The sequence below is a fragment of the Microcaecilia unicolor genome, chromosome 2 (genome assembly GCF_901765095.1).
Source record: "Microcaecilia unicolor chromosome 2, aMicUni1.1, whole genome shotgun sequence".
NCBI lineage: Eukaryota > Metazoa > Chordata > Amphibia > Gymnophiona > Siphonopidae > Microcaecilia > Microcaecilia unicolor.
The window spans coordinates 211857997-211875597 of record NC_044032.1 but is presented as its reverse complement, the minus strand read 5'-3'; the positions used below and the strand labels follow the sequence as shown (position 1 = coordinate 211875597).

General features: G+C 46.4%; 1 protein-coding gene across 1 annotated transcript in view; it reads right to left on the bottom strand.

Annotated features, from left to right (window-relative positions):
- KIF27 (kinesin family member 27) overlaps positions 1-17601 on the bottom strand; it is a 199491-nt gene that overhangs the window by 155370 nt on the left and 26520 nt on the right. Inside the window, exon 5 of the mRNA XM_030193692.1 lies at positions 6313-6456. Within this exon, the coding sequence (XP_030049552.1) occupies positions 6313-6456 (144 nt within the window). The remainder of the gene's footprint in view (positions 1-6312; positions 6457-17601) is intronic.

Sequence of the window (17601 nt, the reverse complement as noted above, 5' to 3'; positions counted from 1 at the left end):
ACTACAGTGTAGTAAGTTTAAAACAAATCAGAGGTTATCAATAGAAATCAAACAAAATAAAACATGGAAAAGAAAATAAGATACCTTTTTTATTGGACATAACTTAATACATTTCTTGATTAGCTTTCGAAGGTTGCCCTTCTTTGTCAGATCGGAAATAAGCAAATGTGCTAGCTGACAGTGTATATAAGTGAAAACATTCAAGCATTACTATGACAGTCTGACAGGGTGGGAGGATGGGGGTGGGTCGGAGGTATGCATGGGGACATCAAAGCATATCATTGATATTCTGACAGGATGGGTGTGGATAGGTGAGGGGTGGGGTGATCAACAGAGACATACAGCTTTATGGTTTATAATGGGTTAAGAACCCCAGATCCTTGTTAAGTCCTTTCTGTTGGGTGTTAAAATATTCAATCATTCTGACTTCAAAGGTCTTATGTTCTTGTATGGTTTTAAAGTTACCTTTCAGTATTCTCACTGTGGAATCACTGGTACAGTGTCCTGGTTCTGTGAACTGCTGTCCCACCAGGGTGGGGGCCCTACTGGCTGTATTGTTCATGTCATGTCTATGTAAATTGAATCTTGTCTTAAGCATCTGGCCTGTTTCTCCAATATAGCATCCTTCGTTACATTTTTTACACTGAATGATATATACCACATTGGAAGATGAGCCAGTGAAAGATCCCTTTATGTTGAATATCTTTCCTTTGTGGATGACTTTGGGGTCCTGTGAAAAAGAGGGAAAAAGCAGATGGAAGGATGGGGAGAGAAAGAGGGAAAAAGCAGATGGAAGGATGGGGAGAGAAAGAGGGAAAACGGATGGATGGGGAGAGAGACACTGGATGGAAGGATGGGGAGAGAAAGAGGGGAAATTAAAGAATGGATAGTAAGAATGAATTAAATCTGGACAGAGAGAGAGGCAGAAAAATATTGAAGAAAACAAAGAAAAAGGAGAGAAAAATGAGAAATGGCCAGGAAACCCTGGCAGAAGAGTTAAGCGAAAACAAAGGAAAGCAGAATCTAGAGACTGGGAGCAACACAATGAGAAAAAGTAAATGGCCATACAACAAAGGTAAAGAAAATACATTTATTTTTAATTTAGGATAATGTAATATGGTACCTTTGTTAATAAAGTTTCAGAGACCAATACTTCCTTCCTTAGGTCAGGAGAGGATACCGTAACAGCATTATACTGACCTTAGTCAGGAGGTTTTAGCCTCTGAAAGCTCATTGAAAAGGGTGTTAGGCTATTAAATAAATTGTCTGAAATCTGATGCACTGAAAAACCTCCGAGGTTTGCTATATGTGGACCTGTGCAGGCAGCTGAACCTCAGTATGAACGATACCAAAGCAGTGGAATGGAAACAATAGAAAAACTCTCCTGACATTGTCAGACCAATTGTCCAACATACTTCTACCAGTTCTATATTTATTTTATTTTTTAATCAAAGAAGGAACATTCAGAACAACGGAACCCGAAAAAACCTAACCAACCGCAACAAAACCGCAGACAGTAAAACCCAGGGGGGCCTCTGGATTGATCTGTTGGGACTAATAGAAAGAAAAGTATCAGGTAAGAATTAATTTTTCCATCCATGGCATCCCACAGATCAATCCAGAGACTTGTGGGATGTACCCAATCAGTCCTCAAGTAGGACAGGACAACCCCAACCCGGCAGAAATCACCGACGAGCCAAACACCGCATCTTGACAAGCTGCCACATCCACCCAATAATGACCAGTGAATGTATGGATCGAAGCCCATGTAGCTGCCCTGCAGATATCTTCCAGAGAAGACAATCCTGAACTCGCACACCACGAATCAAAGGTACGCCACACCCTAGCATAAGCTATTGAGGTGGATCTTTTCCGAGCCTACAGCATCGTAGTGATAACCGTGCCCAGATACCTTTTTCTTCTCAACCTCGCCCTTTCAAGGGCCAGGCCCTAAGAACAAAGGGGTAGGGATCCTCCATCATGATTGGCCCCTGCAGCAGGAGACCATCTTGCGCTGGTAGCAGAAAAAGGACAATCAGAAGCCTGATCACATCTGCGTACCAGGGTCGTCTGGCCCAATCCGGGGCCACTAGGTTCACTCGACCGGGATGACTGGCAACGTGAGTCCATAACCTTCCCACCGTTGGCCATGGGGGAAAGGCATAGAGCAGGCCCCTGGACCAAGGTTGAAGAAGGGCATTGATGCCTTCTGAGCCCAGCTCTCGTCCCCTGCTGAAGAAACGGGCAACCTTCGCATTGAAAGCGGTGGCCATTAAGTCCATCTCTGGCATCCCCCAACGGGCAGCTATCTGATCAAAGGCCAGAGGGGAGAGCGTCCATTCCCCCGGCTCCAACTTGTGGCAACTGAGAAAGTCTGCTTGCACATTCTGTGACCCCCGCTATATGAGCCGCTGTCAAGAAAGAGAGATGAGTCTCTGCTCAACAGCAGATCAGAGCCACTTTGCGCACAAGGGGTGCACTCCTGGTACCCCCCTGACGGTTTACGTAGGCGACCGCCGTCACATTGTCCGAAAGAACTCGAACTGGGCAACCGTGGAGAAGAGACAGAAACTCTTGAAGGACCAGACGAATCGCCCGTAACTCCAAGCGGTTGATGGACCATAACGCCTCCGTCGAAGTCCAAATGCCCTGGGCCATCTGTTGCAGGCAATGAGCCCCCCAGCCAGACAGCGACACATCCGTGGTCACTATCTTCCAGTCTGGGGTTGCCAGAGGAATGCCCGACACCAGATTCTTTTGAATGAACCACCAATGCATGATTGTGTGAAGACGGGCCGAACATGGCACCCAAACCTCGTAATCCTCCGAGAGCGGAGAGCAACGGCTCAGAAGGTGCCGCTGGAGGGGGCGCATGTGAGCTCTGGCCCACTTTACCACGTCCAATGTGGAGGCCATGGAACCTAGAACTTGTACATAGTCCCAAGCCCGTGGGTTCGGAGTTTGAAAGATCGCTTATAACTGAGCCTGTAACCGCTGTGCTGGAGCTGAAGGAAGAGAAACTAGCCATGTTCGGGTATCGAAGCACACCCCCAAGTATTCCAGCGTTTGGGAAGGTGTTAGGCTGCACTTCAGGAAGTTGATCACCTAACCAAGCGACTGAAGCAACCCGACCACTTTGTCGGTTGCCCGCCGATTCTCCTCAAAAGACGACGCCTGCACAAGCCAGTCTCTAGATAGGGATGGACCTGAATCATTTCCTTCCTGAGATAGGCCGCCACTACTACCAGGACCTTGGAAAAGGTCCGAGGCGCTGTGGCTAGGCCGAAGGGCATTGCTTTGAATTGAAAAAGACGACCGAGCACTGCAAAGCGAAGAAAGCGCCTGTGGGGAGGCCAGATTGGAATGTGTAAATAGGCCTCTAAAATCGAGAGAGGTCAAAAACTCCCCTGGCTGTACCGCTGCAATCACCAATTGGAGGGTTTCCATGCGGAAAAGCCAAACCCATAAGGACCTGTTGACGCACTTGAGATCTAAGACAGGTTGCCAAGAACCACCCTTTTTTGGCACCACAAAATAAATGGAGTATCGACCACACCCTCTTTCTGCTGGGGGTAAACCCAGCCGTTGTAAGTTGAGGAGGTCACCCAGCCGTTGTAAGTTGAGGAGGGTGTGTCGAACGGCCCACACCTTGGCGGGACATTTGCAAGGAGATTCCAGAAAAGAGCCTACTATCGGGCGAGCCAATTCTAAATTGTAGCCGTCTCTGATAACCTCCAAGACCCATTCATCGGATGTTACCCTGGTCTACTCCACCAGGAATAGGGACAGTCTGCCCCCAATAACCGGCTGGATATGGACCAGGACCCCATCATTGGGCGGATCTGGCTGCGAGCTGGTTTCTGTTACCGGAAAGGAAGGCCCGCCTGTCACCTCGAAAGGGCTGAGACCTCTGAGAAGGCCTTGCTCTCTGAAAAGAGAACCTGTGACCTGGATGGTAACGCCGTGTATCCCTACACTTAGGTCTAGGTCCCGCCGGTCGTACAAACTTGGATCTGTCCTCCGGGAGGCACTGGCCCTTAGAGTCAACGAGGTCCTTTACAATCTGTTCTAAGTCCGTCCCAAACAAAAAGGAAGCCTTGCTAAACGTGACTTAGAGGCCACGTCTGCAGCCCAATGCCGCAACCACAGTCAGCAACGCGCAGTGACTGCTAGAGAAACCTCCTTCGCCGAAGCCCTCAAAAGATCATAAAGAAGATCCGCAAGGAAGGCTAAACCAGACTCCAAGGCCGGCAAAACAGCCACGAGATCTTCCGGAGATGAGGCTTTTTGTACCCATGATAAGCATGCCCGCGCTGCATAGGAGCCACAAACTGAAGCCTGCAGGGAAAGGGCAGCTACTTCAAGGAAAGCTTCAAGCAAGTCTCCAACTTACGATCCTGAGGGTTCTTGAGCACCATATCACCCTCCACAGGGAGAGTAGTTTACTTAGTGACCGCTATGATTAATGAATTCACCGTAGCGACCTTCATGAGCAGGTAGCGCGTAAAGACGCAACATAGCTCTAAGCAACCTTAAGTCCACTGTCCGGCGTATCCCACTGCGCCGAAAAAAGGATCTTCATGGTCTCATGCAAATGAAAGGAACGAGGTGGGCATTTGGTGCCAGATATAACAGAGGGCACCGGACCTGTTCCCTCTGACGATTCAGGAGGGAAATGGCCAAAACCTCAAAAGCCCTAACAATCAGGGAAGGAAGCTCTTCCCTACGAAAAAAAGGCAGGCAGCAGTCAGATCATCCCCCTCCTCAGAGGGCAGGGTGACCTCATCTGCCAAATCCAAAGATTCTGAGGGAGAGCCTGGAGACAAAACTGGGCCATCTGTGTCAGATAGCTCCTCGGGATCCAAAATCTCCACCCAGGGACGTTTTGGCAGGAAAGACTGAGAGGTTGCAGCAACTGAAGTTTGCTGAGGAAGAGACGGGGCTGCCTGAAGAGAAGCTCCTGACTTCTTCAAAAGAAAGGCATTGTGTATTAATAAAACAAAATCCGGGGAAAAAGGAAATGCAAGGCACTCCCCTGCTCCCTGTACATCGCTTCCCTCCATCGGAGCCTGTGCCACAGAAGCGTGCTGCGCCTCTTGTCTATCAACCACCACGTGCAGAGCGGGTCGCACCTGAGATGAAGAAATGGCGCCAGCCAACGCGCGCTGCACTAACTGCCACGAGAAAACCGCCGAAACTATCCCCTGCGCTTCCGTGGGTTGACAGAGGCAGGACTCACACTCCCCCGAAGCTATTCTCCGGCCCCCATACCAGGAGCAGCGCGTAGCTGCCTCAGAAGACACTGACATGCTCCACAAATGCCTGCCCCAAAACTGACTCGGCAGAACATCTAGTTCCTCCATATGATTTAACAAAAACAGTCTCTTACCTTTTTTTTTTTTTTTTTTTAGTCAGGAGAGAAAGGAAACACCCGATCAGGCCAACAGCCCTGGGTGATGGAGGAAAGGTAGGGGGAGACTGGGAGGGACCTGGCACCACCAAGTGTACACCACAAGCTGCAAACAGTCACTCAACCCCTGTCTGTGCTAAACTAGGCCCCAAAGGACACCAGTAGCCAGATCAAACCAGAGCTGCACAGAGATGTCCCTCCACCTGCTAGATAGAGAGAATACTGAGGTTCAGCTTGTTGCACAGGTCCACATACAGCAGACCTCGGAGGTTCTCTCTATCTCCATCTGCTGGTAGAGGGACACAACCCACAAGTCTCTGGATTGATCTGTGGGACGCCATGGAAGAGGAACACAAGCAAGGCATAAGGCCTTTATGGCCCTGCGGTCTAGGGTACAGGATCTTGGTGCTAGTTATGTGTTAAGTTTTCCATGTAATTGTATAATATTAACTGAGAGTAAACAATTTCAGTTTTTTGAGCCCAAACAATTAGAAGAATTTTTAAATGCCAGAGAAGTTAATGTTAAAATGTTGTTCCTAATGTTCACTGTTAGAAGGTGGCTGAAGTAAAAATGTGGGAGGGATGTATCTCTTAGATTTAATCATTTTTTAAAATTCCCTTTATCTTGGATCCGATTACCTCTTATTGTGGACGAAGATTAGAACTATTCTTGAATTATTGAGTATCTGTATTTTTCTGAGTTTCTATTGTATCCTGGTACTGTGATACTATTTGGATATTGTATATTATTTTAAAAATAATAAATAAATAAATACCAATACATAAAGGTTAATATTCTGTTACTCTTATAAACATATTCTAACATGCATGAAGCCTCTGTCATTCAACTCAGTTCTTTGAAACTGTATTGTAGGTAAACAAAGGTAAAAATAAATACATACCTGTAATGTATGCATCTGTTCTGCTTCTTTAAGTGATAGTAAATGTTCTTGGTTTTCCTGGGTCAGACCCTGGATCTGTTCCTGTAAACTCTTCAGGTCTAGCTCCTTTTGACTGAATACTTCTTCATCTGAAGCAAGAGCATCCTTGAAACAATACATGAAGCTGCAGTCAGACAACTGGGTAATGGCAAACAGAGGAAAGTAAAACTAGCAAAATAAAATTAAAGGGAAAATTATGTTTCTTACCTGCTAATTTTCTTTCCTTGAGTCCCAAAAGTTCAATCTAGAGAGGAGTGGGTTATGTCCCCCTACCAGCAGGTGGAGATAGAGAGAACGCCAGAGCTCTGCCATAAAGGATACTGTGCAGCAGCCTCACTTTCAGTATGTTCAATACCAAAGCAAGAAGAAGCCCATGAGCCCATGAAGAAAACTCCTGCCTCTGACTCAAAGAAGGGAAGAACCAGCTGCAACTGTGGTCAATCAACCGTGGTCATACTCCTACATCAACCGTCCTTTAAAAACGACTCCTGTAATTGAACTCAAACGCAAGTCTTCAAGAAGATGACACACATATACCCAACACCATGTTGCAAAGGAAACCAAGGGCAGGCCTCTGGATTGCCTACAGGAAAGAAAATTATCAGGTAAGAAACAATCTTTCCTTCCATTACATCCCACAGATCAAGCCAGAGATGAGTGGGACGTACCAAAGCAGTCTACAAATAGAGTGGGGCACGGTAATCCCTGAAAATAGGTAAGCTGCCTGAAAGGCCTTGGCCTCTTGGCCAATAGTAAGTATCCATGGATGCTGCAGCGAAGGAAGAGCCACCAGCCAACGCAGAGTGGTCCACAGTGACCAGAGAAACAAATTGCAGCATAGCGAGGGATGGAGCAACCAAAACCCCCTGACCAGATGAGGAGAAAGCCACGCGAAGCATGAAGAAACCCTGGAAAACGGGAAGTATGTACAAGTCCACAGAGAACATGGCCACGAAAGAGCGGCGCTCAAGGGCAGAAGACCATCGGGAAGCAGAGCTCAACTGGAGGAACCCCCAGTAGTCAGCTGAACCTTGCAGTGTCCCAAACAGGTAACAGACACGAGAAGCCGCCACATACTCCGAACCCCATGTGGCACCTAGGTCCACCCCAGTGAGGTGTGCAGGACCAACAGCTAAAGAGAAGCTATAATGCAAGGCAAGGGCACGTGTCCAGCCATGGTGCCATGGAAGAAGCAGGAGCAAAGCTAAGTCCGATGACCAGGGCTCAAGCCAGACCAGATCAATGACCAGAGCTGGAACAAGGCTTGATGGCCCAGCCAGAGGAAAGCTCAGCTTGCTAAACAGAGCTGGAGGGAGGCCATACTGGACAGCCAAAGCTGGAGCCAGACCAGGCTCAATGGCCAGAGCCGGAGCCAGGTTGAGCCCAATGGGCAGAGCCAGGGCCAAGCCCTATGACCAGCAGCTGAGGAGGACCAGGAAGTAGACCAGGAGATGGTCAGAGGTGCGGCAAGGCTCGGTGTGACAGCCAGACCGCTAAGACTCCCCTACTGCCCAAACCAAGGCTGAGGGCTGAAGGCGGACACGTCTACCTTGAAACCCCCCAGAAAACAGGAGCAGTTGAAAACCACCACATGGACTGACAGTGCAGACAAACCCCCACAGTAAGGGATCCGGGATAGAATCTCTGTGGCTGATCAAGCAGAGGGAAGGTTAAGTGTTGCAGGAACCCCCTGAAAAGCAGAGAGACAAGGGCCAGGCAACCAAGTCACGAATATCAGAGGGAGGAACTTCCAAAAGTGACCAGAAACTGGGAACCTCATAAGAGCCAAAGATTGTAAAGCTCTGCAGAAGACAGGCCAAGTTGAGAACGGACATAGATGCAAAGGAATTGAAGATCCTCCATAGGCAAGAAGGGACTGAAACCTTTGAAGGGGGAGAGAACTGAGAGCCGCACCAAGAGCTCCAGCTAGGAGTTTCAAAAAACAGGGTCAACAAAGGTGACAGACTGATCTGGGATTCTGCATACCAACCCCCCAGACAGGGGGAAAAAAAAAAATCAACAGAGCATCAAACATCCAGCAACAAGAAGACGGGTCTGAACCCCACTGCGGCTGCACCAAAGAGTTGGAGGGCAACTACCTCCTCGGAAGGTAGCTCGGGGTCCCTGCATTCTGGAGAAGGCAGAGGAAATAGGCATTGAATCAAAAACAGCCAAAGGGTAAGATGAGACTCCCAAAAGGGACAGTGCTGCTCCATAGGACAAGGAACAACTGACAAGGCGTGAAGCCTAATCAAGGAGGCTGGCCTCTGCAGGGAGCTGTGCACCATCCACGTCCATAACAGTGGCAGTGCAGCTATGGATGCACCGAGCGGCTGACCTAGAACCACCCCAGAAGACGAGAATACCTCTACAGCAGGACCGCAAGGAGACTACCAGGAAGAAATCCTACCAAAAGCCGTCAAAAATTTGCCCAACTCACAAAGCCAGAAGGCTAGCCAAATAGGCAGACCGTAACCCTGAAAGACCGGTCCGACAGTCAACTGGAGAAAATTACAGTCAAGTGTAGAAAGGGCTAGGAGGCTAGATGACTGAAATACAGGCAAGCACTGACCAAAACAGAAGCATAGCTGAGGCAAATTTACTGAAGAAATGGTGCAAATGTGTTCTTCTTGCTTTTTGTTGTTGTTGTTTTTTTAAGAGGCAGGAGGTACAATTGCTATGTGGCAGCTGAACATCACAGGCCCACAAGACGACCTTAGGGGTGGGTGGAGGGACCTGGCACTACCAGGTGTACCCCAACAGACAGGAAAAGCCATGCCAAAAAATTCCTGCTCCACTAAGCCTGAGGGAACAGACTAGGAGCAAGCACCAAACCAGAGCTGCACAGGAGATGTCCATCCACCTGCTGAGATAGACAGAATACTGAAAGTGAGGCTGCTGCACAGTATCCTTTATGGCAGAGCTCTGGTGTTCTCTCTATATCTGCACCTGCTGGTAGGGGGCCATAACCCACTCATCTCTAGTTTGACCTGTGGGACATAATGGAAAAAATAAATAGACGCTTCATAAAATTTAGCTGCAAGTTTCTTCACAAATGATACAGGGTTTCATTTATCAGTTTTTGCTAAGGCTAAAACCCCAGGGGGAGGGGGGAGTGCATGTAATAAAACAAATACAACAATCTTAGCATACCCTGATCCTGCAAATGGTTGCAACTGTAATGATCAAAGAATTCTGCATGATCAAATCACAGTCCAATCTGAACTCCAAATGGGCAGACTGACTCCCTGCTCTCTCTTTAGCCCCCCTCAAGTTCATACTGCTGAGCTTCTGCCTTGTATCGCCTGTTTTCCTTCTTTCCATTTGGTCTCTTCCCTCCTGATAATTTCTTTCAGTCTATTGTTCTTTCACTTTCCTTACTCCATATGCACCCTCACCTCACCTCTCTCTCTCTGTCTCTCTCTCCACCCCCCCCCCCCCATTACTCCTCACCCTTCCCAGTCCCTATCTCTGTCCCTCCACATCCTATTTTATAGTTGTCTTTTTAGCCCTACATCCCCTCATCCTTTCACCAATTTTTCTGTACCCCATCTATTCAAGGGTCATAGATTTGACATACCACCATTCTGTGTTACAATCAAAGATGTTTACATATATTATCCTTATTTTCTTTCATTATCATCTCCTCTATACCCTCCCTTCTTACCTTTCATCACCATCTAAAATTTCACCTTTCTATCCTTCCACTTCATATTTCTCCTTCCCATTTCTCTGTCATACCCCTAGGAAGTAAGAAGCCTATGATCACTGTCTATTTGCTCTACTGCAGGACTGGAGGAGAGGCAAGGCATGGGAGAGGGGCTGGGGGGAACAACCACACAAAGCAATGATATGACTTTTCGGTACTGCAAGCTGCCCCTCTTCTTCAGGTGGTGCTTCGTTTAGATCCTGCTCTGGAGCAGGAAAAGGAGGCATCAATAGGGACAACTGTAAACATTTCTAAATACTATTTATACAGAGATATGATCAAACAAAAAGACTTGTTTAACATGTATTTTGCAACATGCATATCAGAAGTTGTCATTTTAAAGAAGGAAAACATTACAAAAAAAAAGAATGTTGTCCCTTCTGGCTCTGCATATGTAAGTAGCACTAGTAACACATATAAGCAGCAATTTTACTATTTTACATGTAAGCGACAGATTTTGTAAAACCGTACATCTGGAGGGAGCCAAATAAGGAGCCAAGGTCTGAAACTCAAACGTTTGGTATTTTGAGGTGGTTTTAAACTCCTGGAGGAGTAGCCAAATAGTTAGAGAAATGACCTGAGAACATGGGGATCCCCCTTCAAATCCCACTGCAATTCCTTGTGACCTTGGGCAAGTCACTTAACCCTATATTGCTTCAGGTACAAACTTAGATGGTGAGCCCTCCAGGGACAGAAAAATATCCACTGAACCTGATTGTACAACACTTTCAGGTGGTATATAAAAAAAATAAGCAATATTCATCCCTCAAGTATCACTTCAAATTCAAAGTCCTAAAGAGCAGTTTGCCAGAAGTTAACTGTAGCTCAAAGCAGGTGCAAATATTGCTGTATAAATTTTCCAAAATATGTGTACCCCCCTCATTCCTGAGTACATAAATGTAAGAACCATTTGTGCACTAAGATTACACAATACTAGCACTTATGAATATAACATTCACACACGGCAGTTAGGGGGGATTCTATATACGGCACCTAAAAAATCCACACGGAAAACATTTCCACCTAAGCGTATTCTATAAGTAGCGCCTAGTTGTAGGCATGGTATATAGAATATGCTTAGTTGATATCCCAGCGCCTAAAACTACATGCATCCATTTATACCAATGAAAACATGGCATAAATCCCAGCAGGTAGATTTAGGCACAGAGGGCCATATTTTATAACTACAGGTGTACATTTCAGAATGCCTATTTCCTTGCCTATAACCATGCCCCTTTTTGTCAGCGCATGTTAGAAGTTAGGCACAGTACATTACAGAATACACCTAGCAAGTTGTGCATGTAAATTCTAATTATTGCCAATTAGTGCTCATTATTGCTTGTTATGTGAAAATAAGTGGCCTACTGTCCTCAGAGAATACCTGCTACAGGCAAGTAACTTTGCTTTCTCCGAGGACAAGCAGGCTAGCTAATTTCCACATGTGGGAATCCCTAGCTACCAGTCTCATGGAAAACGACATTAGGACAATAAGAACATGCAATGGCGAGGACAAAGAAGTCAATTAACCTAAAACTATATACATACTGGTTGTGAGAGTGCAGCCTGCAACAGAATAAAACAGGCCTAGCAGGGTGGAGTTGGATTCCATCACCAAAACAAATTCTGCAGAACTGTCTGTCCAAACTGACTTCACGTCAGGTGTCTTGTTCAACGCAATAGTGGGATGGGAATGTGAAGACATAAATACATAAGTATTGCCATACTGGGACAGAACAAAGGCCCATCAACCCCAGCATCCTGTTTCCAACAGTGGCCAATCCAGGTCACGAATACCTGGCAAGATCCCAAAAAAGCTCAATAGATTTTATGCTGCTTAACCCAGAAATAAGCAGTGGATTTTCCCCAAGTCAATTTAATAATGGTCTATGGACTTTTCCTTTAGGAATCCGTCCAGACCCTTTTTTTAAATCCCGCTAAGCTAACCACCTTTACCACACTCTCTGGCAACAAAGCTGAATCCTTGCAAGTCTCTTCCGACGTCACCATGGCTCTGACATTATGAGCCTTGATGTGAACCTCAAGAGTCAGCCCAGCTTGGGCATAAGTAAAAGATGCGCAATCTCCTAGCCAATTGGAAACTGTGCATTTCCAGATGGCAACCCCCATCCTGTTGGGATCAAAAGAAATAAAAGCTGGGTGGACTGTCTATAGAGTCTAGTCTGCTCCAGGTAAAAGGCCAATTCTCGCTTGCAGTCCAAAGTGTGCACTACACTTTCAACAGGATGGGCATGAGGTTTGGGAAAGAATGTTGGTAGGACAATTAGGCAGAAACTTAGGGTGCATGCAGAAAACTACTCTTGTTATGATGAAAGTTTTTGCAAGGTGGATCCGCTACTAAGGCCTGAAGCTCACTGACTCTGTGAGCTGAAGTGACTGCCACTAAAAACAAGACCTTCCAGGTCAAGTACTTCAGAGAATAGAAATCCAGTGGCTCAAAAGGAGCTTTCATCAGCCGGGTTAGAACAATGTTGAGGTCCCATGACACAGGTGGAGGTTTGAAAGGGGGCTTTGATAACTGCAAACCCCTCATGAAGCGATCAACTAGAAGCTGTCCAGAGATGGGCTTACATTCCACACAGTGATTTGTAAGCACTAAATGCACCGAGATGAACCCTTACAGAGTTGGTCTTAAGACCAAACTCAGAGAGGTATAGAAGGTATTCAAGCAGGATTTGTATAAAAGAGGATCTATGGACTTGCCCTCATACCAGATGGCAAATCTCCTCCATTTGAAAGAATAACATCTCTTAGTGGAATCTTTCCTAGAAACCAGCAAAACCTTGGAGACATCCTCTAGGAGATGCAAGGAAGCAAATTCTAAGCTCTCAACATCTAGGTTGTGAGGGCCAGAGACTGGAGGTTGGGATGTAGACAAGATCTCTCATTCTGTACTATGTGGGGTCAGAAAACACTCCAATCTCCAAGGTTCTTTGGAGGATAACTTTTGTGTTGTTTTTATATTTTATTGTACTATTATGCTCCTTTTGAGTTTTGCACACTGCTTTAATATTCTGACCCTAAGTGGGATATCAAAGGATATCAAATAAACCTTACCTTGAACCTTGATAACTCCAGAAGAAGAGGGAACCAGATCTGTCTGGACCAATATGGGACAATTAGGATCATGGTTCCCTGGACTTTCTCGAGTCTCAGTAAAGTCTTCCCCATGAGAGGAATGGGAGGATACACATACAGAAGACTGTTCCCCCAATTGAAGAGGAAGGCATCTGACGCTACTCTGTCATGTGCTCTGAGCCTGGAGAAGTACTGGGGTACTGAGGGACCCTGTGCTTGTAAGGAGTGGCAAAGAGATCCACTGAGGGGGTGCCCCATTCTCAGAAAATCTCTCAGGAAACGACCATGCTGAGAGACCACTTGTGCGGTTGCATGATCCTACTCAGTCTGTTGGACTTTCCCATCACGTATTTGGCTCCGACAACTATCCCGTTCTGGACAGCCTATTGCCACACCTGGACAGCCTCCTGACACAAAAGGTATGATCCTATACCCCCCTGCTTGTTGGTGTAATACATCGCAACCTGATTGTCCATTTGAATGAGCACAATTTGGTTGAGCAGCCGATCTATGAAAGCCTTTAGAACGTTCTGCTGCCGCCTTTTGGAACCGAAAAAAAAAATAAGGTAAACGTGGGGAAGAGGGTTGAGAAGAGAAGGGGAGAGTGCTGCCTGAGGCCCCCGCCTCAGCTGGCCTAATGGAAGGGCTGCCACTGCAGCCAGGCGCACTATTTGTGTAGCTTGCAGGAATCCCCAGGCCAAGGCAGCTGAGGAAATCCAGAGCCCACTGTGAGCCAGCAGCAGCATTTGAGTCACTGATGTTGACACCATGAGCATACTCAGTTCTTGCTGGCTGAGAAAACTGAGAATGCTTGTGATGCCTCCATCAGCAGCTCAAAGTGCTGCTGCTGACTGCTGCACTGTAGCTGACTCAGGGTGGGCTCTGGATTCCTTCAGCTGCTGGAGTTTGAGGATCCATGCCAGTTAAAGTATTTTAAATTTTTAATTTTGTTGGAGAGGAAGGGCTGAAAGAGGAAATGGAAAGCAGGAGGAGGCAGAGGAAATGGGGTGCCTAGTGCACTACCAAAGATATTATGGTAGTAGAGAGTCCGTTGAAGCTTTTCCCTCCTAATCATTTTCATGTTTACAGAGTGTTAATGTTTGCACATTTTTCTGAATAGTGAGGGTTTGTTTTGGTTTTTTTTGTATTTGTGCCTGAATTATCAATCCTCTGATTAAATCCCTTTTTTGTGTAGTGGTGCCTAGTGCCCACCCATCTTAACTGTTGTCTCCCCAAAATTCAGTTCTGGATGCACCACTAGCAGAAGGATTAGCAGAAACGTTTTGGAGGAGTAAGCACAAATAGGGAAAGCATGCAGAGGCATGGTTTTGGGAATGGTGGTATATCTGTAGAGGAGATGCATTGAGGAAATAGGTGGAGTGTGTGGAGGAGCATAAGTATACAGGTGAGTAGGGTTGTACAGGGAAATGATGTGTCGGGGCATGATTCTGTGCACAGTCAGTGGTGTGCAGTCAGGGCCTTCATGGTACTGTATTCACAGAATCCCCAACACTGCCCCAATACGCTATTTTATCCATTTTGTCTTTTCCTTTGTCAGCAACAGAGCACATAACAAGATTGGTGCAAGTTTCCTTATATGGTGAAGCCCCGCCCAGAGCATTCCAGGATGCAATGGGCAGGGCACCGCCATTTTGAAGGTGGCGCTGGATGAGGAGGGAGTGTGCTACTCACTCCTTCATCGGAGATGTACGGGGGGAGGGGGGAGGGCTCTGCTACACCAACAGGGAAGATGGGGGTTGGGGTGGCAATAGAGTGAACATGACTTGCCCAGCTTCCCTGGTTTTCAGCCCACTGCTGCAGAGCTGCCAAGTTAACCAGCTCCAGGAGGGAGACTTTTTGGTCAGTCCTATTTTTGAAATTATATATATCCCTGTTTGGTGCTCTATTTGTAGTCCCTGATACCACCACTGAAATCAGCACTTCAGGTCCTATAATTTATCAGGATAGAGTTGCAGAAATCCAGGACTGTCTCAAAATTTCCCTCCTGGAACTGGGTAACTTGGCAGCTCTCCATCTCTAACCATTAAGCATGTGCTTGCATAGTCCCCATGCTCACTCACAAACTATAATATTATCATACAGCTATGCTGTGCACTTTTTGCTGCTACTTCTGGAGAGGTGAAATGATGGTGGGGGGTGGGGGCACAACAAATATGTTTGCCTATGGAGCTAAACCAAGAAACACATATTTTGTGAGACTATTGGGCTCATTTTCGAAAGAGGAGGATGCCCATCTTTCGATATAAATCGGAAGATGGGCGTCCTTCTGACAGGGTCATTCAAATCAGTATAATTGAAAGCCGATTTTGGACATCCCCAACTGACCTCCGTCGCAGGGACGGCCAAAGTTCAAGGGGTGTCTAAACTTGTACAGCGCTGCGTAACCCTGGCAGCGCTATAGAAATGCTAAGTAGTAGTAGTAGTAGTAGTGTAGCGAAGGCGGGACTTGGGCGTGCCTAACACTTAAAAATATTGACTGCCAGCCTCAGATGTCATACTCAGGTCCATCACAGCAGTATGCAGGTACCTGGACCAGTTTTAGTGGGTGCAGTGCACTTCAGGCAGGCGGACCCAGGCCCATCCCCCCCTACCTGTTACGTTTGTGGAGGGAACAGCGAGCCCTCCAAAACCCACCACAAACCCACTGTACCCACATGTAGGTGCCCCCCTTCACCCGTAAGGGCTATGGTAGTGGTGTACAGTTGTGGGTAGTGGGTTTTGGGGGGCTCAGCACAAAAGGTAAGGGAGCTATGTACCTGAGAGCGTCCCTGAGTATATTATCAAAACGAAAAATGGCCATTCATCTTGTTTCTAAAATACGGGTTTCCTCGCCCCTGGATGGGGGACGTTTTGCGAGGATGTCCAAAACAAAACGAGGACGTCCCTTTCGATTATGCCCCTCCATATGACCCTTCTCCCCACTCCCTCCCAAGTTTGTCAGTGGTCAGCTGTCACCTCTTCCTGCTGCTGCTGTGCTACTTCTTTAGGCTCATAGCCCAGTGCCCCCACCATTTCTACTTCTTGTGGGATACAATGCGGTAATATTATTTTTGTGAGGAATGAGAACAGTGTTACTCATCAATCTGAGTATAACTATGAAGGATAGATTTCAGAAAGGTGATGGTGATACAGAACTTACATTTCTTCAAATCACCACAGAAGTCAAAATGAGAAGTGGCAAAAGTTATAGGTAACTCTCAGAAAGAGACCAAGATGTGACACTGTTCAGCACAAACAGTGAGTACATTAACCTTAGTTAAGGGTATGCATTGCACAAATGTTTAGCACATCTAATGAATCCCCTGCTGTAAGTGTCACCGCACGCCACTGTGCATAACTGTGCAAGTTCTGAGGTGTTGTTGAGGAGTCAGTGCGAGTATAAGTGTGTGTGAATGTGTAGGAACATGGGGGAGCCATATGGATGTAGGAGGGACCGTTGAGGGGAAGTATTTTTGAGTAAGACAAGTAAGTGAAAGTGTATGGTGAGCAAACGTGGCTGTATTTGTGTGTGGGCATATATGGGCATCTGTGTAGGAGGGAGATGTCTGTTAGTGAGAGGGGCAGAATATGGAGGAGAGGGAAAGACATAGAAAGTATGAGAGACGATGACTTTGAAAGTACTTTATAGTGCCACCCCTCACCAACTTTTTCTGTATGTCTGTCTGTAATGCTATGAGCCAAACTGGTGGGGAGAAGGGGCTTTTGGAATGGAACAGTGGTCAGTATTCTTCACCTCTAACAGGTTCCTATACAAAGCAATGAAGATTTTTTTTTTTTTTGGGAGGCTCAGTTTTCCAAAAATACTAACTAGATATTTCTTAACTTTGTCCAAAATGTCTAAATTTTCTTCCTGAATGGCAAATTTGGAGTATTTTCCACTATTCGTGTTGATTTATTGTGGCTATGACAAAGATGCCAAGGGATGGCCCATCCAAAGCTGGAGATTTATCACCGCAATGCTGGAGATTTAAAGGCCAACGAGTGAGATTTCTCTCGTGGATCCTTGCCAAGTCTTAAACCAGCTCTAGCATATGTACATTCCAAAAACTGACATATTCTAATCAATAAATAGAAAATAATTTTTTCCTACTTTTGGGGGTCTTTTACTAAGGTGCGCTAGTGTTTTTAGCTTGCGCTAAAAATCAGTTGGTGCTAAACGTTGAGATGCCCATTATATTTCTACGGGCGTCTCAGAACTGAGCTCGATTCCCACTTCAGGCACAGCTCCTTGTGACTCTGGGCAAGTCACTTAACCCTCCATTGCCCCATGTAAGCCGCATTGAGCCTGCCATGAGTGGGAAAGTGCGGGGTACAAATGTAACTAAAATAAAAAATATAAAATAGCACCAGTTGATTTTTAGTGTGAGCTAAACACGCTAGTGCACCTTAGTAAAAGATCCCTTTTGTTTGGTAATTTTCTTTTT